This window comes from Rhinolophus sinicus, linkage group LG07 (assembly GCF_036562045.2).
Source record: "Rhinolophus sinicus isolate RSC01 linkage group LG07, ASM3656204v1, whole genome shotgun sequence".
NCBI classification, from domain to species: Eukaryota; Metazoa; Chordata; class Mammalia; order Chiroptera; family Rhinolophidae; genus Rhinolophus; species Rhinolophus sinicus.
In genome coordinates, this window is record NC_133757.1 from 79,969,546 (window position 1) to 79,994,233 (window position 24,688).

General features: G+C 53.2%; 1 protein-coding gene across 18 annotated transcripts in view; it reads left to right on the plus strand.

Annotated features, from left to right (window-relative positions):
• EPS15L1 (epidermal growth factor receptor pathway substrate 15 like 1) overlaps nucleotides 1-23,891 on the plus strand; it is an 89,627-nt gene extending 65,736 nt beyond the window's left edge. For 5 of the 18 annotated variants that reach the window (XM_019736823.2, XM_074337987.1, XM_074337986.1 and 2 more), the window contains 4 exons: nucleotides 5,202-5,334; nucleotides 7,649-7,696; nucleotides 17,950-18,155; nucleotides 23,238-23,891. In XM_019736823.2, the coding sequence (XP_019592382.1) occupies nucleotides 5,202-5,334; nucleotides 7,649-7,696; nucleotides 17,950-18,155; nucleotides 23,238-23,384 (534 nt within the window). In that variant the 3' untranslated portion in view covers nucleotides 23,385-23,891. Of the gene's footprint in view, nucleotides 1-2,027; nucleotides 3,662-5,201; nucleotides 5,335-7,648; nucleotides 7,697-13,052; nucleotides 14,575-17,269; nucleotides 17,473-17,949; nucleotides 18,336-23,237 lie in introns of those variants that run through there. The other 13 variants (XM_074337982.1, XM_074337990.1, XM_074337980.1 and 10 more) reach the window with 12 other exon arrangements.
• Nucleotides 23,892-24,688: the final 797 nt, after the last annotated feature.

A 24,688-nucleotide genomic window follows, 5' to 3' on the forward strand; every position in this document is an offset into this window, starting at 1 on the left:
TGGACAGGGCTGTGGAAAATCTGTCTCCAGTACCCATTGTTTTGTTTCCACGATCCCATCCGTTCTGATCTTGTGCCACTGGTCCCGCTAAATACCAAGCCCTAACTCTGTAGGTCTGCATTTCCCTTTTGGTTCCCTTTCTGTTTTTCAAGAACAACATCGTGTGTATAAATAAAATGCTGAGGGAAACGAAAGTAAAGTGGCAAAAAGGTGCTTTTTTCTTTTTTTTTTTTTTGGCATCTTGGTTTGTTTTGTTTTGTTTTGTTTTGTTTTTTTACATCTCCAGCTTTTCCCCATCTGAGCAGGGCTGTCCACCCACTGCTTGGCTGAAGGAAAGTGACAGCCAGTGATGTGACTTCCATTGATTCCTTTGGGAGCTTCTTCAGACTTGCAGTTCTAGCGGAGGTGTCCCCCAGACCCAAAGAGATTTTTCTAGACAGATTCAAGCCTATGTTACCTTGGTTTCAAAACAAATTTTCCCCCAAATAGATTTCAGAGAGCATCTGAGAAGAAAAGCAAGAGCCCAGCTTAATTATTTCACCCCTCTCCCCTGAAAGAAGGCCATCTATGAAACTGGGCTGGTTGTTAGTCCGTTCTCAGTCATTTTTCAATCATCCTTTAAAGCTATGCATTTCTATTTAGGGCTATTTTTGAACCCCAAACACATTTCTCTTAGGGCTGCTTTTTCATAGTAACTTTTCTGTCTTCTTCTTCTTTTTATTTTTTTTTTGAGCACACTTCACTCTGGGCCGGCCCAGAGAGCCCCTACTGGCTTTACTGAAAACCTTCTAAAAATAGTGACTTTCCCTGAAGCCACAGCCTGAGGAGGAATGAATCAGGTCCCAGAGGAGACTTCTTGGGAAACTTGAAGTTGTGAAAATTGGGATTCGGAAATGATGCTGGCTTTTTGGTGTTAGAAGTGATATAATTTGCTGGTGTAGGCATACCAGGCATTTACGGTTGGAAGCCTTTCATGTCGGAGTGGCCACCTGGCTCAGTGCGTTTAAACAGAAGAGGGGGCAGAGTCAGCTTGGCCCATGGTGTCCCCAGCCAGCCGGGAGGGCCCCAGCAGCACGTGGATCAGGTGGTCTTGGAGGGGCGGGATCAAGAGGGCTCCTGGCATCCCTTTGTGCCCCTTCCCCAGAGCTGTCACCTTGGGCTCCACGAGGGGGCCTCAGGGCCAGTCACACTGCCTCTGCTAGGAAAATGGTCTTGCCTCCTGCCTGCCTGTCTCAGGCTGTGGTGATATCACAGGAGCCCCAGGTCCAGGGCGTGTTCTGTGAACGGCAGAAGCAGAAGTTCCCTCCCTCTGCATCTCCTTTGCCCCCACCCCATTCTTCTTTCCCAGACAACACCTTAAATCACCATTTGAAAGCTAAGCTGCAGGGTGTCACCGCACCCCAGCTCTCATGCTGCCCCTTCCCGGGAAAGGCTCTGCGGGTAACAAGGAGCAGCAGAGTTCAAGTGCTGGAGCCGATGGGATATTTGCAGATTCTTGCAGCGTCTGGCGTCTGAAAGAATTCTAATCACATTCACATCCTTGGCATGATAATGACCACACTGTCCTTGTGCTGACTTTGCCCGGGAGCCACATGTGACCTTCTTGTGTTCTGGCCACAACCCTGAGCTAGGGCCTGTCATTATTGTCACTTCTCTGATGAGACTGAGGCACCGAGGCTGTTAGTAGGTGGCCGGGCAGGGTCTCCAGATCCCAGCCCTGACACCGTGCCCTGCAGCCTGACTTGGCAGGTGTTCCAGAAACTTGAGCGGCAGATTTTGCAAAGCGACTCCCCAGCTTCTGTACCTAAAAGGGGACAAGTGACCATAGAGCCTGGGAGAGGGGAGCAGCAGCTGTGGAAACTGGTACCTCCTTGCCCAGTAGCCCCGCTCACTCAGAGCTAGGGTGGTCTTGGCAGAGAAATGAGTTTGGGGGAGCTGCAGGTCCCCGTCTTCCCGGGGGCCTTCTGCCTACTGACCCCTCGGCCTGCTCTGCCTCTTGTCTACATCCACATGTGTCTCCTTCACAGGCCTGAGGACAGGGACGCTCTGCCCAGAATGTGGCCCAAGACCCACCCTGGGGGGCAGGCTGCCAGCAGCCGAGGGCAGGGCCCAGGAGCCCTGGCCCAGGAGGCGGACGACGTGGCTTCCCACCCTGACTCCACCACTGAGGTGCTGTGTGACTGGCTGGCTCATCGCCTCTCTGTGCCTCAGTTTCCCTGTGTATAAAAAACGGAAGTGGTGACAGTAGGACTCCCTCCCAAGGCCATTGGGACGCTGTGGTGAGAAGAGCAGCAGAGTTCGCATCTCCTACTCAGGCGGCCCCGGGCCTGTGGGGTCAGCTGAGCGTGCAGGCCCCTCCTCCCCGTGGGCTGGCCGCCTGTCCCCACCCGAGACTAGTGTCTCTGACTAGATACCAGAGGCAGAGGAGGCTGCGCCCCACCCCAGTGATGGATCCTGGAGCGCCGCACAGGCCGACGGGAGGCAGGCTCTTCTCCCCACTTCTCGTCCTGCTTGTCTGAGCAAGTCCCACACGTGGACTTTGTGTTCCTGCTTTGTGTGTCCCTAGGCTGGCCCCACAGGGGGCAGAATTAAAAGTGCCCCTCCTTGCCCCTTTCTCCATCTCCTGCTGTGTGTAGCCCACCCCACCCTGCCACACATCTCACCGCGCTCTGTGAGGAACTAGTGTTAGTGTTTTTACCGGTTTCCACCAGTTCCTTTTGTTTCTACTACAGTAGTCCCCCCTGACCATGGGGGACACTCTCCGAGACCCCAGTAGATGCCTGAAACCACAGATAGTACCGAATCCTACATATACTGTGTTTATTCCTGTGCATGCATACCTTTTCACGTAAAGGAAGCACCTTACAGCTTCTCTCTGGTGTATCCGAATTGCCAGCATCACTGCTCTTGTGCTTTGGGGCCATTATTAAGTGAAATGAGAGTTACATGAGCCCTGCAATTCCACGACAGTCAATCTAATCACTTGAGACAGCTACCAAGTGACTAACGGACGGGGAGCGTCTACAGGGTGGAGACGCTGGACAAAGAGATGATTCACACTACTCAGAACGGTGTGCAATTTAAAACTTACAAATTATTTATTTCTGGAATTTTCCATTTAATATTGTCAGACTGCGGCTGACCAGGGGTAACTGAAACCGTGGCTAAGGGGGCACTGCTGTCGCTATGTATCCCCTTGCTCTACGTTTTCCTAGTTATTTTGTTTTAGTAAAAGTGGTCCCCTACGCCTGTAGAAGGTGCCCGAGGCCCCTTCATCGTGTGAGATGAGCTGGCCTGTCTATGGCTCATCTGCCCGTCAGTGAGGGTGTGTTGTGCCCGATGCCACGCAGGGGCTTGCGGTGGGGTTGCACGCGGGTAGTGACTGCTTCTGTAGGCTCGGCCAGCAGCCATGCTGCCCCGTCACCTGCGCTTGTTCTCAGTGGCCACGGAGAAGAGGAGGGGGGCTTGTGCTTGCCCTCCCGGCTGCCCAGTTAGGTGGGCTGGGCCTGGAAACCCGTTAGTGTGTCATTATGACGCGGGTGCTGTTGGGACATCCACAGGCACAGCTGGCAGGAAGGGGTGTCCACGAGAGCTCTGGTTGTGGCACTGAGGTCCAGCCAGTTTTTGAAGAAGAAGAGGGACTCTGGTGTAGGGTTGCCAGGCGGAATTCCCGCCCGCTCTCAGGAATGTTTTTCGCTTTCCCGTTCCCGAATCCTGAGATATAAACTGTTTTCTGTTTCCACAAAGTGACGGCCGATGCTACCAAACACCTGGGTTCAAGGAACCGATCTTCCCGATTTCCCGGCCAACTTTTCTCGGGATTCGGGAACAGAAAAGCAAAAAAAATTCCCGAGAATGGGCAGGAATTCCCACCAAAAAACCCTAGCGATAAATAGGAAAAATGTCTACGGAATACATTGTGAGTAGTATGTTTATTTCCCATTGTGGGTATTACTGGGTTCAAGGAGCCGAATTTCCCGATCAACTTTTCTCAGGATTCAGGAACGGGAAAGCAAAAAAAAATTCCTGAAAACGGGTGGGAATTCCCGCCTGGAAACCCTACTCCAGTGGATGGTGCAGGCTGAGCTCCCCAGCTGGAGATTCCATGTGCACAGGGGCCTGGAGATGGGGGTCCAAGGGGTCCCAGGGACCAGGGAGTCTCAGGAGGGAACGGGGGAGACAGCAGAGGTAAGGCCAAAGAATTAGGCAGTGGGGTTGTGATGAAGGCCCTTCGTGTTTTGAAGTGTTTGGAGGTTACCTATGGGATCATGGGCTATGCAGTGCTACCTGCCTTCCCATCTACCTACCTACCCACCTACCTGTCATCTTCTGCCTCCCACCCTCCCTCCGTCCCTGCCTCCCTCCCTACCTGTCATCTCTACTTACCCATCTACCTACCTTCTTACCTACCTGTCATCTCTACCTTCCATCTACCTACCTACCCACCTACCTGTAATCTTGACTTACATTTACCTACCTCCTACCTACCTGTCATCTCCGTCTGCCATCTGTCCACCCACCCACCCATCTTCCATGCATGTCTGTTGCTGGGGTGATGTGGTCCGATTTGGGTTTGAGACAGTGGGATGATTTGGTGGCAGGAACAGAGGTGGCAGAGGTGGGGAGATGGTCTGGGCCAGAGGTTGTAAGAACCCTCAGAGGCAGCCATTGCCCTGGCGACAGCTGTGGGGGTGGGCCCGGTATTCAAAGGTGGGCTCTGACCTGAGTCACTAGTTGGGCAATGGCCCCTGGGGGCACAGAGAGGGTCTATTGCTTTTCTGACCCTCATCTGGAGGTGCTTGTCACTGTGAAGGGAGTGAGGGTGGGACATATCTCTGAAGCATGAGCAGAGGCCAGGGGACCCTGGGGTCATGAAACACATCCCGTGCAGGTGAAAAAAGCATGTGTGGCGGGAGCACCCTCCCACGACACGAGACCTTCATGATACGGGGCTGCTCTCACCTGCCCTGTGTGCTCTGTGTGCTTGCCAGCTCGTCCTGCACAGGCCAGGGGACCCTGGCTGTTGAGGGTGGAGGAAAGTGGGAGTTTGTGAGAGACCCCGGCTCTGAGCAGGGGCTGAACTACGCAGCCCAGAGGGTGGGGCCTCGCCAGGCTCTTGGTACGTGAGCGTCAGCTTGGTGGACGTCCGCTGCTCCGTGTTAACAGTTATTTTTGCCTCTCTTTCGTGTCCTCTTTTACAGCCCCCACCTTCTGGCCCTTTCACCTCCTCCTTTGGAGGGGCAGGATTCTCCGATGACCCCTTTAAAAGTAAACAGGACACTCCTGCTCTGCCTCCGAAGAAACCTGCTCCGCCACGGCCTAAACCGCCCAGCGGTCAGTACGCTTTCTTCTCTCACCGCCGCCCACCTGCCCACTGTCACAGGACGGCGGGGGACTGAGGGCCCCACTTCGTTCACCAGCCCAGAGTAGAGCTTTTCTATGAGGTCTGCACACAGAGCAAGAGGGTCTCCCCTCTGCCCAGTTGCCTCAGTCTACTCATGGTGTGTGCCAGGAGCATGTGTCCTGCCCTGTCCTGTGGGCCGGGCTATGTGGGGCCTGGGATGGTCTCTGGAAGGCCCAGGGCTCAGGGCCCTCCTGGGTGCCAGGAAAGGTGCCGCATGGCCCCTGGCTGAGATGTGCTCAAGGTTGTGCAGCCCCTCCGTCCTCTCTACCCCAGCAAGCTTCTCCCAAGTTGACTCAGGGTGGCCCAGGGGTGAGGACGGCAGCTGAGGCGGCCCCCTCGATCCAGTGCCTCCAGACTGGTTAAGGACTCGGGGTGGGGGTCGACGTGGGGGTCTTCCTTGGCTGTGTTTGACATGAGAGGAGGCAGGATGGCTCGGTCTCCCTGTTACTCTGCTTCCGTCCCAGCCTTCTCAGCAGATGGCTCTGAGCAAGGGATTTCCTGCAGGCTCTGCCTCACCTGGCTTTTGATGGTGCTGCAATTTCGTTCAGCCGCGGCCTGGGTCCTCCTGAGGATTCTGGGCACTTTTAAGTCACGTGTGGGATCTCTCTTATGTGATAGTGTTGGGCCCATAGCCAGGTTATCAGCCTCAAAAGCAGCAGAGGGACTCGGTGCAATTTCCCAGCCCCTTTGCCCATCCCCCTCCTTATGCTCGGAACCCTGGCTAGTGCATCTCTCATTCACTGGTCTCCAGGCAGAGTCTCACCTACACTGTCCCTAGACTGTGAGTGCTCCCTCGGTCCTGCCTTCTGTTCCTTCTTCCTGCCCGAGCCTGCTCCTTCCTTTCAATCTCCCCAAGGGCTCCACTTTGCATCACCATTGCTGGTCCCCGAGCTTTCTAGTTACAGGTGCAAGGCACGACTTCCACCTGTCAGCAGAGACAAACAGAGGGCAAGTTATTTAAAAAATGCTGCCTCTCCGCTCCTGTCACCCAGTCCAGGGCTTTCTCTCAGGAGGACAGGCGCCCCACCTGCAGAGCCCAATTTGGCCTCCTTCTGGATGAGTCATGAGAGAAAGTCCGACCATGGGCTGGGTGGATCTATAACAGGGTTTCAGTGAACTGTGAGTAGAAACAGATGCGTAGAGATCACTCTGTCAGCCACACATCAAAGGCATTTACCATAAAACGGGGGAGAAAAGCAAAAACAACAGAGGAATTCCCTTCCATCTGTGAGAGGTTGCGTGTACCGTAGACACAGGTAGTGGCTCTCAGAAGACCTGTGACTGTCTCCTGATGGAATGGCATCAGGCCCCCTCACTTTGCCTGAGGATGAGAGCCAGAGCACACATGTGTGCGTGCACACACACATACATGCATAGTTCACACATGCCTACGTGCATGCACCCTCACATGCACACATTCTCACAGTGCTTGCATGCACCTGCATGCACACTGCACAGGCTCCCATGTGGATGTACATGCAACACACATGCACACACCCGCAGAGCAGGGCAGCACTTGTTGGGCCTCGCGGAAGAGCTGCTCCCCTCACTGGCTAGCAGGGGCAGAGCTTCATTCTACAGTTTCCTTGGAGACCCACCTCGGCCTCCTCCCCTTACCTGCACCACTGCTGGCTCTGCTTTGAACTTGCCCTCAATGTCCTTTCCCTCGGGTCTCTCTCTGCGAGCCTACCCTCCCCATTTTGGCTTCTTTTTTCAGTGTGCCATGCACTTAGATAGTATGGGACGGGTAACCTCCTGGGAGCTGGTTTCAGAGCTCGGGCTTTTTAGAGAGCTCTCCACACTTGGGGAGGTTTGGGCCTGTCCCCGGGGCCTGAGGCTGCCTTTGCTCATGACCCTGGGCTGCTGCGTCCATCGTCTGCCACTGGCTGCAAGGAGCCCGGGTCCTGTTCACATCCAGTCACAGGACTGGTATTTTCCGAGACCCTCAGGGCAGTCAGGATAGGCAATGTGAGGCCCCCTTTTTTTTACCGGAAGAAGGGAAGTGAAAGGTCACATGGGCCACCCAAGGTCATGCATCAAGGTGGTAGCGGGGCCAGCTCTGGATTTGGTGACCTGCCCCCGCCTGGGCCTCCCACCCCCATAAGACAGCTATCATGAGAATTAGGCTATGAGGTTCAGGGTGCTGTGGAAAACTGTCAACGCGTGCGCACTGTTTCATCTGTGAGCAGCTAGGATGTATCTGCAGAGAGGCCTAAATGTCTTTCATCTGATTCTCTTACCTAGACGCGAAGGCTGAACAGAAAAGCTCTGCACTGTACACGCCGCTGGGTGGTAGGTACACACTGTGGAGGTTGTCAGCTGAGCGCTTCCAGTGGCGTTTTGCTGTGATTCGTACTAACTTCTAACACTAGCCGTGGAAACCGCAAGCCGTGCGATGCAGGCACACTCGATGTCAGCCCAACAGTTGACGCTTTTATGAGTTGCATTTGAGGGCAAGCATTCGGCAATTTGGGGATGCAGAGGAAGGTACCTGACCCATGCTGCTTCCCGGGTCGAGGGAATTGAAGCCCCTCTTCCCATCTATACCGCACGGAGCGAGGCTCTTAAACCGGGAGCATCCCGGAGGTTGCCTGGTTATTAGGACAGGTTGGCAGACGAGTGAAGGGGAAGTCCTGCTCAAAGTGTTGGTTATGAAAACACCAGGCATGCCTCGTGTTCTCTTGGCTGCTTAAGATGGGAGGCAGCCAACAGCATGTCCGAGTGTTGGGGTTTTCTTGTTTGTTTATTTTTTTGTTTTTGTTTTTAAGAAAACATAAAGTCCAACAATTTGAAAGTGAGGGCATGGAATGTGCTTTTCTCCTCTCACTGACCCGGCCTTTTCCTGCTTGGAGAGGCCATGTGGCCAGCACTCGGACGCGGCCACCTTCACCTGGCAGCACCACGTGATTGCACTCAGGGGCCTTCCTGACACATGGCGGGGCAGCGGTCCCAGTGTGGCTGAGTGGGAAAGAGGGCCTAGGGCCCTGGTGTTTGAGCTGTGACCCTGTGGAACAGAGTGGACTATCCAGACTGCCCATTGATGGCGGTTTTTCTTACAAACCAAACATGCAGCTTCATACGTGCACTCACAGGAACCAAGGTGATAGAATGGGCTTTTCCGACATCTTGCCACCCTGCATGTGATGTAGGTCTGAGGTTGCCACTTTCTCACCTGAGGCTTGTCCACTCCAAGGGGCCCAGAAGTTTCTAGAACCTGCCAGGTCTCTGTGTGTAGTGTTGGCACCACGTGTGAGGCCAGGGCAGGTGAATGTGATGTTGTTCTCTGCAGCTGCTGCGCTGCCCGTGCTGCTAGGACCCAGGGCATTTGCTAGATCAGGCTGATTTCCGGATATTGGAGCGAGGGCCGGGGCTCACGTGCTGCTCCTGCCACCGTCTCCCTGAGAGGCTCAGGGAAGCATCTTAACCTCATTGAGCCTCAGCTTCCCCGCCTGAGCACAGGACCAGTGCTGGCCTAGCAGGTGCCCATGTGGGTAGAGTCCCTGCACAGTGATTACCCATGATGTGACACGCGTGCCGTGCATCACCCAACCCGCCCCGGGGTGCTGGCGCAGGACCCGGGGTCCCCCTTCCTCAGGCTCCTTTCCCGGGACAGACGGAGGCTGGGCTGTATGCATGCAGGGTTTATCAGGGATCCTTTCTCCCCACCAGACTGCAGTTTAGCAAAAATCTTCGCAGTTGAGTCAAGTCAGAGCGTGGGCAGTTGAACTACAAAGAGGGCTCCAGGGGCCTCTCTGGCAAAGCTTAGCGATGTCGCTTGTGCAGGATCAAATGCACATTTGGTTTGGAGTCACACGTGGTGTTTTGCATGCACTAGAGGCTGCAGTTTTCACATTCCAGGGGAATTACTTTTTGTTTGCTTTTTTTAGCCTGCTTGAGCTTTAATTGATATGCGATAAACACACGTATTTAAGTGTCAGCCTGTGCAGTCACAGTGGGGGACCCTCTCCCTGTGAACCTTGCTGAGGTTCCCCAGGAGAGAGTTCTGCTGTCATGCTCATGTAACTGGAGCAGCCCATGGCTGGTCATCTGCTCCGTTCTCTTGACCCCAGCCAGAAAGCGTGCCCTCGGGGACGATGGAATCACCCACTGGGGTATTCATGGGCTTTGGTCACTCAATTCTCTGTGCCTGCAGGTCTTTTCTAGAAAGGTCTATCAAGGTACTCAGTAATCAGCAGGTGTCTGTTTGGGGTCGAGAGAATTGGTTTCTTCCTGGCAGATGCAAATCAGGAGCTGCCGAAACCTGTCAGTTAGAGTCTGCGCGTGCACACCTCCCCAGGTAAACAGTGTGTATTTTCTGCAACGGGCAGAGATGGAGATCAGTCAGAACTCACCGCTGAAGAGTTTCTAGGTAAAAGTTGTTGATTTGCAAAGGGAGAAACAGATTTTTTTTCAAGTGCAGGAAATGGCTGTGTGGGTGTCAGTGATTGGGCCTCGTGCGACAGATAGCGGGACCCTGCGCCCGGCCCCACCCTTGCCACTTCCTGCAAGAGCAGCCCTGCATTGCGGTTCCTGCTGCGCCCGGGTGACACCAGCTAGCACGCCTTCACCACTAACCAGCCAGTCACCTTTAACCTCTCCCCAATTTAATTGTCCTTTTATTACTGCTAATGACCTTTTCACCCCCAGAATAAAGCCAAGCACACACTTATGAGGTCTTTTTGCCCCTTTCCCCCCTTCCTATAATCCCTCTGATGCACCCAGGCAAACGAGATACTATTCAACCCGTGTCCTGTATGATTCAAACGATTATCAAAAAAAAGAAAAAGAAAAAAGTCATTTTCCCCCTAGAACACAAGTCCCCTCCTACCACCTGTTTGTGGACTCCACACAGGATGACTGGCTTCTGGTTCTTTCTCTTGGGCGGTTTTCTGGTTGCCGCCCACCCAAGGGCCAGCCTGCTTGCTCATCCGTCACCCTGAGTGTCCTGGGGGAGCTGCCAAAGGGGACATGGTCACAGAGGAAGCCCTGAGTTTCTGCCTGATGACAGCCTTGCTGTGCACTTGGCTTTGCCCGTGTCCTGAAAGGCCCGGCCTGGGCAAAACCAGGGTGGTCGTCCTTCACCAATGTGGGTCCCGACCTGTTTATTGCACAAGATCCACTTTTTAAATGGCTTCTCCAGTTGAGCCGTGCGGTTAGCACCTCAGCCTTGAACTTAACTACTTTAATTCCGTTCCCACGATGATTTCAAAGAGATAATTTGGTGGGTACATGTGAAGTTCTAGAATGGGACAAGTGGTTCGCTGCCAGCTCAAGAAGCCTGGAAAATTCCGGTACTGCTGGCCAGCCATTGAAGCCCACCTTTCCTGCCCACTGGGAGGGTCTGTGCCAGGCTAGGTGTGCCCCCTGATCACAAGTGCTCCAGAGCCGCAGGCCCCTACTCCCAGCAGGGGGAGAAACGTCATTTTCCTCTCAATCTCTTACAAGTGAAATGCCTGGAGATGGATTGTTCTTCGGGTGAATTTCTGTTCTGCAAAGACGACTGAATTTGAAAATAGAAGCATTTGCCTATCTTAGCACACACCCACCCTCCTGCACCCAGAAAGGTAGATTGAGTGGGAGTTGAGTGACACAGTTGTCATCTGTTGTTCATTGGGTGTGCAGATGCCCCGGCTTGGGGTCCTGGAACCCAGGAGTCAGGGCTTAGCTGGCACAACCAGCTGGGCTTCTGAACGGCCGTGGAGGGGGCTGCAGGCCCTGGGAGCTCAGACTCCCATCCTGCATCTGAGCCTGGGTGTGAACAGACAGGAGCCGTCTCCCTGCCCCCAGCTCCCTCCCCAAACAGCGTGGGGGTCTTGTGTACCTGCCGCTAGGCCTCCCCTAGCCCCTTGGTTCCACCTACAGCAAGGGAGGGGGCCCAAGAAGGGGCTTCCTGTGTGGCCCCTGCTTTTCTGATGAGGTGAACGTGGTCCGTCATCTCTTCTTGTTTTTCTCACATTCAAAGCACTGAGTCAACCCCCCTCCCTCCACCATTGTCAACTGAAAAACAGCTTGTGTATTCGATGGGGAGGGGGATGGCCATAAACAGAGTGTGTGGGGATCCTGAGTTCTGCTGCAGGTTCTCCTGACTCCTGAGCGACTCCCACAGCAGAGGGGAGCCGCTGGTGGCCTCTGCACCTTGCACCCCCGTGCACACCTGCCTTCTAATCGCTTCCAGACCCGCCGTGTGGCACCTGGGTGATCTTAAATGTGGGCACAGCGCCTCTCCGCCAGGGCAGAGGTGGCGCGTCGGTGCTCTGCGGGAGGAACAAAGGCTGGGCCCCCCCAGTAGGCTGCTGTGTGGCTCTGGCTCCCCAGCCCCTAAGGCCCCTCGCCCCGCACAGGCAGCCGGCCTGGCACACGCACGTGGGCTGCTCCAGCAGAGTGTGTCGAAGGTGCAAATCAGAGAACAAGTGTGATTTTTCAAAAAGCGGAACCGTGAGCCCCAAAGTCTGTATTCTTTTAGTTACAAAGATTGACTTGGGATTTGTAGATTCCTTTGTGAATCACATAGCCCCCTCCCTGGCGTAGCTACAGAATTAAACGTAGCCCCCACCAGGTTTCTTATAAATGTCATAGGAACCTTTTGTGGAAACCTTGCAGCTTTTATTTCTCACTCTTACGAGTATTTGTCTTTAGAGGGCCCAAAATTTATGGCTACTTCCCCCCCCCCCCCCGCTGTTTCCCTTTTTCTGTCTGATGATGGGTGACCCCACATCCACTGGCCTCATCACCCGGTGCGGTTTCCATGACCTCTGAGCCCCGCAGGCATCTCCCAAAGGGTGGAAAACACTCCCGTTGTGGGGGAGCCTCGTGGATAATAGTAAATATTTGTTCAGCTTTTCTCAACAATTCAGAACCAAACCTCATCCTGTTCCTTTCAATGCATTAAGCAGATTTTCTTAAAATTCGGTAAATATTTTTAGTGGAAAATCTCAACGCTCTGATGGTGGGACCTCAGATTTTATCTGCGGGGCTGTGCTACTTGGCACGGCTTTGATCTGCCGCTCACCTTCTTGGTGTGCAGCAGTGAGCGCAGGGCTGGGTCTGCAGGACTCCTCACCTGCAGGCCCATGAGATGGTCCTGGGTGACCTCGCCTCCCACGGCCCACCATCGTGGGAGCCAGAGGAAACATGGCTTCGTGTTCTGTAGCTTTTACAGTAAAAAGTTGCCAGATGATTATAAATGTGAAGGGTTGTTCCCTGGACAGCCTGTATTCTCTCTTCCTTCCCACAGCCCCCCCAGTTCAGCTTTTTTGCTGGGGGTGTGGGAAGTGGGAAGGGAGGAGCGAAGGGAACGAGGAATGCCCCTTCCCCAGCCTCAGCTCTCCTGTGTGGTGTGACTCGCAGAAGCCTAGTGGTTGTGTGGGCGTCCCTTATTGTGTAGGACAGGTGACGCTTTTGTGGGGGTCCTGTGCTGTGTAGGATGGGTGACAGTTGAGTGGGAGTCCCAGGTTCTGGAGGATGAATGGCAGTTGTGTGTACGACCCGTGTTGTGTAGGATGAGTGACAGTTGTGTGGACACCTCACGTTGGGATAAATGGCAGTTGTGAGAATGTCCTCTGTTGTGTAGGGTAATAGCTGAGGTGGGGCAGCTGTCCTGACCACAAACCTTTGTTTTTTATTTTTTTGTTTTGTTGTTTTTGTATAGATCGCTCATCTACAGAATTGTGTTTTCCAACTGCAGCCCTGAATTTTTATAAGCACAACCCAGCAAGTGTTTGGTTGGGATGACTACTATACACGTTCACATGTATTTTTGATATTTTTGTGAATCAGATAATATTGAGATCCTAAATCACCCGAAACCTCGCACTCGCCTCCTAAGTAAAAAATTTCGAACGCGAGAACCCGCCTTCTTTCAGAGTTCTCAGTGTTCACATTTTTTGAAACTTGGGGTGGGTGTGTGTTTGTGTTCCGTTGTTTTTCCCATGAGCCAGCTCTCGGGGACCTTTCCTGGCCAGGGTTTCCTGAAAAGCGTGTTGGGAAAAGCAGAATTGGGAGTTTTGCTGCCTAGCAACTCGTTCTGGAGTCACTGCCTTGGCCCCGACCACTTCGCCGATCCCAGCCCTGGGGTCTCTCGAGCCTCAAGAAGTTAAGAAATAGGAGAATTAAAGACATTTAACCAAGGGTGGAGCCGGCCACCAAGTTTTTTTTTAACAGCACACACTGTGGTAAACCATCGGGTTGATATTGTTTTTGCTGAAGGCAGTCCTGTGTGCGGTTTCGGTGCACCGCTTGGGTAACTGTTGAAACTGCTGCGGTTTGAAATAAGCCCTATTTTGCCTTTTCTTTAATCTTGCGTCCCTCTCCTCCTGTTCATGAAAAACTGAGTGTTGGAGAATCACTGTGGGTACCAAGTCAGCAGCGGTAGCCCCCAGCGGGGTCTCTCTGTTTATTTTGACTTAGGTCATTGCCTTCTGCTACCCTAAGGAATTGGTGGTTCCCTGAGCAGAAATCTAAGGAGGGGACACCAAGCCGTGCGTGCCAGGCACCGTCCTGATTAGCTCTTGTACCAATTTGCTCAAGATCTTTGTTCCCTCCTCTGAACCATGCCTCAGTCCTGAGCCTTCCTTTCTCCGACTGAACAGGCATAAAACTGGGCCGTGTGTTTGCTCAGGGACACGGAGGCAAAAAAGTTACTCTGTCACGTTTAAGATAAGCTACATCTCAGAAAAATCGGAAAAACAATGAAGGAATTAGCAGAAGTGGTTACATAAAAGTAGGAACTAGACCCAGAATGTTTTAAAAGTGCTGCTGCTAAAAATAAGTGAGGATGCAAAGGGAAGTTTGCGCCGTCCTGGCAGCCGTGCTCCGCAGAAAGCAGAGTGCCAGCCGAACCAGGAACGCCCCCAATTTTGCAAGTGTCAGGTCCAATAATTCAGCTTCATGTCGAAGCACAAAAACAGACAACCGAGAAAAAACCGTTGTTGTTTTTTTTTTTTCCCCTCTGAAAACAAGAGCAGTTGATGTGCCCTGGTTTCATATTAACACAGTCATGATTTCTAAATAACAATGGTTTCAGCAACAGCAAAACCAGGCATGGACAGTTCTTGATGTGAACGATCCTTTTCATCATCTCTTTGCTTGTCAGAAACCTCAGCTTCAAATCCCAGCCGGCTGGATTCTTAACACCCCCCTCCAAGAAAAAAAAAAGGAATTAAAAAGAAAAACCTCCAAACCAAGGGAGGAAATTCTTCATAATTGAAAAGAAGAAAAAAGCACAGAAGTGGGTGATGTATTTGAACTCGCAGACCCCTGGCTGGGGTTAGCGAACGTCTTTATCCCTCTCAGATATCTGCCTTTTGTGACCAGACCCTGCAAGGAATACTCCAGAAATCAGCTGCCCCCCTGGACTTGCTCCCAAAACCAGGGGCTGTGCCTGTCCTAGCGGCTCTTACTTTTTCCCATGTTGGAATTCTGCTGTTTGGTGCATCATCATTTTATTTTTGAGTAAAAAACAAAAATAGCCCAAGAGTGCAGCAGTGAGTATTGCTGTTTCTTGCAAAGGAGGGAAGCCCCGATGTCCTTTATTTCCTCCTAGCTTCCCAGAGCTGTTCCCCCAAAGGGCTTTGAGTCCCTCAGGAGGGTCCAGTCCACGAGGACCCCAGAGGGCTGGCCGGCACCAGGGGTGGTGTGGGATTTACTGGCACTTGCAGTATGCTGAGCTCCACCACCCACATGGAGTTGGCCCTCAGGGACCCTCAGGTGAGCTGGAGGTTAGACCAGGATAGAAGTCAGTCGTGCCATGGGAGGTGACCAAGGCAGTGGGGGAGCCTGCAGGGGAGGAGTGAGCCCTGCGGAGGGTGCCGGGGGAAGGGAGAGGCGTGAGAGAGACTAGCTGGCTGGACAGTACAGGGCAGTCAGGACGGTGGAAGTCGCTGTGGACAGGAGGCCGGGGTGGCCAGATCACGAGGTCAGCATCTCTTCCCTGTGTGACACAAGCCTGCATCCCTATCCCTCTGGATACTGTCCCCCAGGGCACCCCTGCCTGTGGCTTTGGGAGTCCTCTCACATTGGCACAGTGTGCAGATGAGGGCCCATCTCTCTGGGACCAAAAGTTGTTGCGGGTTTCCCAAGAGAGAGAGACACACACACACACACACATACAGTGTCTTTGCGTGAGAACACGTGTGTATTCACAAGCAAACCTCAGGTAGTTTCATCACCTGTGGTTTGGCGCTTTCCTCAGGGCAAGTCTTCCAGGACTTTAGGGTCTCTGAGCCAGCCAGCCACCCCACGAGAAGACTTGCTGCATGTTTTCTCCTGGGGGTGACACCTGTCACCCTCACACATGCCCCTGCTCTGCAGTGGGGAAGGGGTGCAGAGGATTGGAGGAGACTGGATGGGAGCTGGAGCAGGGAACTCTTGAGACTCTGGGTAGGCAGCCTGTGGAGAGGCCCAGGGTGGGGGGGTACCCAAGTGTATCTGAGCACCTCTGGCAGAACGGAGAGCTGCAGTCAGGGTCCTCAATTTCCTTCGGGGTCCATGGGGTGCCCCTCTGGCCTGACTTCCAGGAGGTGGAGCCGCACTGGCTTGGCTCCCACTCCCAGGGGCCTGGAGCTTCCCGCAGCCTCTCAGGACCTGGTCCATGTGGCGTGCTGACCGCCTGCCACGCATCAGAGTTATGTGCCCTTTCCGTGCCAGGGGGATGCACAGTTTGTGTTTTTAAAGCCAGATAATCAATATTTTCAGCCCTGCTCACCTTATGTTCTCCGTCCCAGTGCCCAGCTTTGTTGTCATGGATGAAAGCAGCCACAGAAGACCCATAAATGAATTAAGGCATAGCTTATTGGCATTGGCGTACCATTAAAACATGACTTAGTAAAGCAGCCGCCTCTCATTACCGCTGTGTGAGCCTGCAGGGGCTGCCAGGACTAAGTGCCGCAGACCGGGTGGCTCACACGACAGACATTGTCTCGCGGTATGGAGGCGGGAAGTCAGAGGTCAGTGTGGCGGCAGGGTTAGTTTCTCCTGAGGCCTCTCCTTGCCTGTAGACGGCTGCCTTCTCCCTGTGCCCTCACGTGGTCTTCCCTGTGTGTCTGTGTCCTGATCTCCTCTTGGAAGGACTCCAGTCACACTGTATCAGGGCCCACCCGTATGACCTCATCCCAAGTTAATCACCTCTTTAAATGGCCCATCTCCAAATACAGTCACATTCTGAGGTCCTGGAGTTAAGGACCTCACCATAATAAGTGGGGGGGAGGGGACAATAATTCATCCCACAACAACCCCATTTCATGGATTGGGAAACTGAGGCTGAGCAGGCAAGGCCCAGCAGAGTGATTGCTGTACTTCTTACCATCTTCCAGGGGTACAGCTGGGCCTGCCCCACTCCCTGCCCCAGGGCTGGGCCGAAAGTCCTGAACACAGGCACCAGGGTACAGGGGTGTCACAGGGGCTTCCCCAAATGAAGGCGTATGAGTGGGGAGTGCATTCTGGGCGGAGGGACCAGCAGGAAAGAAGCCCTGGCTTTGGGAGCTCAGGGACAAAGGTGCCGCTCAGGCCCTGGAGAGCTATTGGGATGTGAGATTGGGCAGAATCTGCCGTGGGCTGTAGGGGCCTTCAGGATTCGTCACAGGGGGCAGGGGGCACGTGGGCCCCTCTGTTGAAGAAGCTTCATTCATTGTGGCCCTGCTATTGGAGTAACCTGGCCCGCAAATCCGGCAGATTCCCAAATCTTGTCAAGTGGGGCCTCCCGTTGCTAAGCAGACCTGAAGAGGCGTCTGATTCCTTATGGAATTTTCTGGCAGGATGGCAGGACTTGTTGGCAGAAGCCACCTGTCCTCAGGCCACACCCCCCAATTATGGTCTCACAGTCTCGTTTCCCTCCAATTCTAAACACCTCTCTCCCTCGGCCCCTTTGAGATCGGCATTACTGGGACCCAGGCATCCTAGAGCCACCCTCTTGGCAGGAGCCCAGAAAGGCCCAAACCCTGTCCTCGGAGCCACCAGCACCAAAGGGGCAGAAGCAGGAGCTGAAAGAATTTACACCCCAAGACAGCAGAGGGGAGTCTGTCTAGTGAGATGCCGCCAGACCCTCACAGCTAACACAGCTAACTCTACACCAGGTGTGAAATGAGTCCCCCCCTTTAATTGCAAATATCCCTCACCTTTTTTGTTGTTGTTGGAAACTTGCTGTGTATTTTTCTGCTCAGCCATGATTTTTGTTTGTTTTTACTCAGTGATAGTGAATGTTACCACACTGAAATGAGTCGCTTTGAAATATGCCTGCATGTAAACTTTTTAAAGACAACTATAAATTTTAGCCGTGGTGAGCAGGGAAGAGAGGGGGGTCATCTGAAGTGGTTTTCTGGTATCACCCACAAACTGCTAAACCTGGATAAAGCAAGAGATCCAGCCATTCCCCTACCCCCTGGAGTCCGTCCCACGAGTGAGCGGCATTCCAGGTTTTTCCAAAGAGGGGAGCGGGTGACCCAGTGGGCGCTGACCCCCCAGCCTCCTCAGTCAGGACTCTGTTCTGTCCGTGGTCAGTAACTTGTATTTCTTTTTTTCTCCCTTTTTTTTCTTTCTCCTAAACTTTCCAGGTAAAAGTACACCCGTAAGCCAGCTGGGTTCTGCAGACTTTTCCGACTCCCCCGACCCATTCCAGCCACTGGGGGCTGACAGCAGCGACCCGTTCCAAAATAAAAGGGGGTTTGGGGACCCGTTTAGTGGAAAAGATCCATTTGCTCCCTCCTCTTCAGCTAAGCCTTCTAAAGCCTCTTCCCTGGGCTTTGCAGACTTCACCTCTGTAAGTTGAGTTCGCCGCCGCCACCTGCCACCCCCTCCCCCTCCGCTTGCAGCTTCTTTGGGGCTATTTTTTGGCTTATATCCCCTGGTACCTCATGCCATCACCCATGTTATTTATTCTGTGCTGCTTCTTTCTGTAAGAAAAAAAACACCATTTCTCAATAAAAAAAGAAAAGCGCTACAGTTTGGATACTCTGTGATAAGGGCATGTGTCCTTCCAGCGCAGTGGCCGAATCTGTCCGTCTGTCTTTCCTGGTCGACTCTGTCTTGTTTCTCTCGCCCAGAAGCTGTTGTGTTCATTGATTTTTGGGAGCCGAGATGTCAGTTGCTTCCGAAGAAGGAAAACAAGATTGTAAAAGTTACATTAGGGTCTCTGTCCCCAGGAAGGTCTCTGTGCAAGAATTCTGATGGTCCCAACCCAGTACATTTTGTGCAGCAAGTCTGAACTGAAGGACTGGGCGGGGTGCATGAAGGAAGAGCAGTTTGGTTTTGTAAAAACTTTTATTTCAGTTACCAGCTTGAATGAGAAGAGAAATCCAACCTAGAACAACCGCTCTGAAGCTCTGCTCTTTTGCCAAAAAAAAAAAAAAAAAAAAAGTCCTCAGAAAGCTATTTAGCAAAGTCAAGTGCCTTTTCATAAGCTAATCCTGGGATTTTGAAAGTCTGGCTTTGTTTTCTCGGTGCTAAAAAAAAGTTCCAGATTATAAAACGCTGTCACTTTCGGGTGTTTTCAGCACCCTCATCAGTACCCAAACATCTTGTTCTCAGAGAGCTTCAGAGTTTGTCTTCCCAGAATCGGTTTCACTGTTGTGTGCCCATGTTAAAAAAAAAAAAAAAAAAAAAAAAGTTTTCTTAGTTCACATTTGCCAAGTACTTTGTTTCCTGGTTAGGTGTGACATGCATTATTTATAGATGCTTCGACTCCTAGAATATCCGTCTTAAAACAAGCTCTGCCATATCCGTGAACGCTGATCCATTTCAGATTCCCCTTGTGCCCAGCTATCCTGGGGCTTCCTGAAGCCACCAAGGCGCTGCCACGGTCCTGCCTGTTGGCAACCTGTAAATATTTTAACGGCTGCAGTTAGCTCCGTTTTGTTGACAGCCCGTGCCCACTGTGGATGTGTACAAACGGAGACCTTGTTAATAAAAGCCAGAAACAAAACCCGCTTTATCTGCAGTTTCTTGAATAGCATGGTGTTTGTTTTTCGGTGGAAAAAATATTAAATGCTGATGAAAAAAATAGAGCCATTCACACGACTCAGGTAATCTGTTTTGGGCAGGGCAGAGGGGTGAGTGGATTTGAACGGCAATTTGTAGAAATGACTGTTCGCTTTCTGAAATGTATAGTTCTATTTCCTGTGGTCTGCCCCCCCCCGCCCCTCCCCCCTTCCCGTCCTGATGGCTGGTTTTTGGAAAACATTTAAAAAAAAAAACAAAAACACCCAAGGTTTCAAGCTATCATTGAGCTCCACGCTTCTGGTCATTCCAGAACAGTTGTTAACTTCAAGTTTAAAACAGCCCCGATATTTAATCACCCTCATTTCCAGGCAGAGAATCGGATTCTGCCCACTTGAGTTTGCAGCCCTGTTTTCTGTTTAAAATAAACTTTCCCACTTCAGATGCCCCAGTTTTTCCAGAGGAAATCTGTAAATCGGTGAGATTTGGCTCCCTCTGACGGGATGGGGTTCAGGAGAGGCAAGACACACCTGACTGAGTTGATTTGTCACCCTTGGTCATAGCATCGTCCAAAAACATGGTCAACACTTGCCCCCCCCTCCAGGGACTCAGGATGTCTTTGTATCTTCATGGTGTCCGGGGGTTAGCCCATCAGCCCGTGGTTTTGAGGTTCACTGGACCTTGATCTGTGTGCTAACTCAAAAAAGGCCAAAGTTGCTTCCTCTGGTTTGTGTATTTCAGCTCCCTCAGTAAGCGTTGAGGGGTTGAAGTGCTCAGCACACTGGCCACGTGACTTTCAGATCAGATATTCTCAGTGCCTCCAAGACGTGTGCCATGTGCAGAGGCAGCTTGGTCTGTGCTGGAGTTAGGGATGCCGATGTCACACACACCTACACAGTCCCCCCTTTGGCGCCCTGGCTCTGCTGCCTTGGGACCCTCTAATTTACGAGCCCCAAGTTTCCATCAATGGGTTACTTGTGCTTGTTCATGGCAAACCTTTCTGAGCTTTCTTGAAAAACCAGCCTTTCTGTCTCGGGCAAATGTGTTTATTAGGAAGTAGCATTTATGGGTTAGCAAAATGGCCCTTTTTTCCGGAAGTCTGCATTGAGCACAGAGCAAATGTCAGATGGGATAAGTTTTGCGCCGTGGAGCAAGTTAGATGCAATGTCAACATCAGAATAAGTGAGTGAACAGGAAGTTGTTAGTAGTGTCCCCTTGGGTGATGCGGTAGTGGTGCCATTGGATGTCTTGGCGCAGGTGTCAGTCCCCAGTGAGGAAAGGTGCCAGGCGCCTCATGTGCAGAGCCGTCTGAACGCTGACCAATAAATAGTACCGCCCAGCATCTGTCCTGAGCCGCGACCCTCGGCAGGAGTCTGGGAAGCACAGCATCCCCGTGCCCTACTGTGCCTCAGCCCCGTGACAGCGCAAGAGTGATGCAGAGATCAGAGCTGCCCACAGGTGACACCTGCAGGTCAGAAGACTAGATAGAGAGTGGCCCTGTCGAGGTGTCTCTACCAGGGACCAGAAGGGATTGGTGGCTGATCTGAGACCCAAAGATCCCCGTGCTCCAGTTTTCTCTCTTGACGTCGCCGTCCGCCATGTTGCTTCAGTGCGTGCAGACCAATGCTTGATGCCAGTCTTCACACTGGGGCCTAAGCTGGCCTTGAACCAGTTCACTCGGAAGGTTTCCGGAACGTTCCTGTCAGCGTGCTTAATTTGAAAACACAGACCCTTGAGCAGGCGGCTGTGCAGTGACATTCCGAGCCCTCGGGCTGAGCAGAGACCGTGGTGTGGCCTCAGCGCATCCTTTACCCCCTCTAGGCCCCCCTCCTTTGGGTGGCGGGGGACAGGGTCTCTGTCAGCTGAGCTGTCCCCTCCGCTGCTGTCAGCAGGACCCTGCAGTCATTTCCACCAGCATTTGTTGTTTTTTCCTTGTTTTTCTCCTAATGAGGTATTGGAAAATCCCCACAGAGTGGTGACGGAGCTTATCTGTGACCTGTGGTGGAAACATGAGGGGTGGGGACCAGTTTTCAGGGAGACCCATTTGACCCCTGAGCATTTTTCTGGGCAGTTTCTCTAAGAAATCAACACTCAGCCTTTCCTCCCTGGACCAGGCTTCTTCACGCTGACCCACCACCTGTCCCTGCCCGGCTCCCTGGGCCAGGTGGGGAGAGGCCTCCTGGGCTGTGTCACCTCTTCCTCCAGGTCACCTCTGGCTCCAGACCAGGCTCCCTTCGTCCACTCCTCCCCATTCCCCTGCCCAGGTTCCCCACCATTTGGCCCCATCTCATCCCTACACCGTCCATTAAGCTGTGAAACATTCAAAAATTGCCAATTTGATCACCTCACTCACCGACCCAGGGACCCCCAGAGAGGAGGTCTCAGCGCCTTTCTGGGGCCCATAAGCCCGTGTTGGTCCAGTTCCTCCCCACTCTGTCCTGGCTGCACGAAGGTTGACGTTTGGCACTTTCATACCCAGAGCCGCACACAGGTGCGCCCTGGAGGCCCAGTTACCATGCTGTACCCCAACTCTTCCTGTAGTTACAGATGACACACACCCCCACCCAGACCCAGGGACAGTCCAGCCTTGGTGTCTCCAGCTATGGGAGGAGCCCCTCTCCGGGGCTGTCATTCAGACTGTGTGTGTGTGAAGAGGTAGCTGGGAATTCCTGTCAGGCTTCCTTTCCCTGCGCCCCATGGGATCTGCCAGGGCCTGCACGGGAGCCTGTGTCAGATTGGAATCGTCTGTCTGTCTGTCTGCTCCCGAGGGCACCTGTCAGAGGGCTAGCCTGCCTCTGTATCTCTGGTGTCACCCAGTGCTTGGCAGAGTGCTGGCCCCAGTCGGTGCAGAGAACAGAGATGCTGGCTGAGGGAGGCCAAGGCCCTGAACAGGCCACAGCTTCGTCGGGGCCCACGAGGCAGGAGGCATCTCACCAGGAGATGGAACAGAGTGACTGGGGACCCTGGGGGAACTCGGGGTGTCGGGGACTCATGCCGGGAGCAGAGCATGTGAGATCTGACTCTTCTTTCCTTAGAGCTAAGGGACCTTGAATGGTTTGAAATCACCCATCTCGGGATCAAAACCATTCCTTCCCTTGTTTGAAAAAAGATATTTTTTGTCAAAATGAACCTTTTGGACAAGGATCCCAACAATGAAAACCTCATGGACTGAATGGCAGCGTCAGTGGCAGGGCACCTGTAAATGTTCAAGTCGAAGGTGGCTCTTAGCGCGTCCCGGTGCCGGCCTGGGTGGCGGCAGATGCCACTTGTCTCCGCACTTTTGGCCTCCCGGCCCCTTTACACGTTTGGAAATCAGAGAGCTGTTGAAGCTAGACTGCAGTCCCAGCGCCTGTGCCCAGCGTCAGCGGCCTGCCATCGAGGCCCAGGCTTTGTGGGCTCGCCCTCCTGGCTCCGGGGGTTCAGCGGACCTCTGCTTCTCGGCGGCTTTCAGAGGTGCCCCGCCAACCCCGAGAGGAGGCCGTGGGGGCTTTCCCTCCCACCCTCATGAAGTCTCATAGACTCAGTCTTCGGGGATCGTTGGAACGCTCTCCATGTCCCCACATTGATGTGTCTCATTGCCTGCTTCGGTTCCCTGCAGGGGACGGGTGACTAGTTTCTCTGAGGTCCAAGGTGGCGGATAAGGTCAGACTCAGCCTTGCTTCTCGTGCATGTGACCCCTTCAGACTGGAGGTCAGGGCTGGGGCATGGGTGTCCTTTCCCCGCCCCCCAGCCAAGACACAGGCTTTGGCTTTTTCTGGTCTTTACACCCCACCCATGCATCCCAGCGTTGTGGTTCCCGGCGCCCTGCCCACCTGCAAGGCCCTTTTCCCATCACCACCCCGCGCCCCCGGCTTCAGCAGCTGCAGCTCCCAGGACATGTAACCCAACCTCTGTTTTTCCTTTGCAGTTTGGCAATGAGGAGCAGCAGCTGGCATGGGCCAAGCGGGAGAGTGAGAAGGCGGAGCAGGAGAGACTGGCACGGCTGCGGCGGCAGGAGCAGGAGGACCTGGAGCTGGCCATCGCGCTCAGCAAGGCTGACATGCCCGCTGCCTAGGACGGGCGCCGACCGCGCGTGGGATGGAGCAGGACGGCTGTGGGGCGGGTTTCCGTAAGGACAAAACTCTGAAGTCTGCACGCACACACACACACACACACACACACACTCACACACTCACACACACACTCACACTCAGTGGTCCCCATTTCACATGACATGTCAAGGACTTGCTGGGCAGAAGCCTCTGGGTAGCTCATCACGGGTGAGACAGTGTGGCTCACCCTGCAGAATGGCCCAGGAAGGCGCAGGCCACGCCACCTCAATCACCTCTCCACTGTGACATCCCTGTCTGGTGACAGTGCCCCACCTGGAACGCGCAGAGGAAGCGTGGGCTGTCTCCTGACCGGCTGGCTCCTGCTCACCGTCACCGAGAGCACCGGCGCCCAGGACGCACCATCCGCTGCCTCCCCAACCTCCCTTCTGAGTTACACACCCTGGCGATGTATGCATTCGTTGTATAAAAATTAAGTTTGAATGATTAATATAAAATATTTTAATACAAAATACAAGAATCTCTTTTTCATTTAAACATCGTTTGCCTTAATGGTCACACATGGTGTCACAGACGCAGACCAGCCCCATGGCGACGTGGAAAACCAAGCTGAGTGTTTCTGTTTAAACCCTAAGTATTTGAGTAGACTCCGGGGCCACAGAGAAAGCCAATCTGGAAGTTTTCAGAGGTCACCCTGTCCCCCAGGATGCACAGCGCGCAGCCCTTTGTCACATCACTGCTGTTTCAAGAGACTGCAAACAGTTCACTGAGGCCTGATCTCCATGAGGCGTGAGGCCACAGGGGGCAGTCAGTCTTCACAGTATGAAGTCAGGATCAGGAGACGGGGAGAGCTTTCCACTAAGACACAGCTGAATTTCCCTAGAACATCCCAGAACTTTGGACTTAACTATTGGGACAACCTCTCGTCCCATCTTATCAAGACTGCATGTCCTCTGCACGACTGACCACTGCTGGTGTCGACCTCCATCACCTGGAAACAGAGTTGTTCTTGAAAGACAGCATTTCAGACCCAGGTATTTTGTTACACAGATTTGTCTCAGCCATAACCTGTGAGATTGAAAGGAAACCATACACTGAGGTTTACGACAGATTGAAGGGGGTGTGGAGATCAACAGGACAGCCGGAGCCCTGGGTAATCCCTTTTCCAGGTTATGGACAAAGGGCTTCTGAGGTTCTGGAGGGGATGAGGTTCCCCAGTGCCCCTGAGATGTCAGTGCAGTAATAGGGTTCTGGGACCTGGTACAAGGCTCACGAGCTTCCTGACGTGTGAGGTGTCCTTGATCTGTGA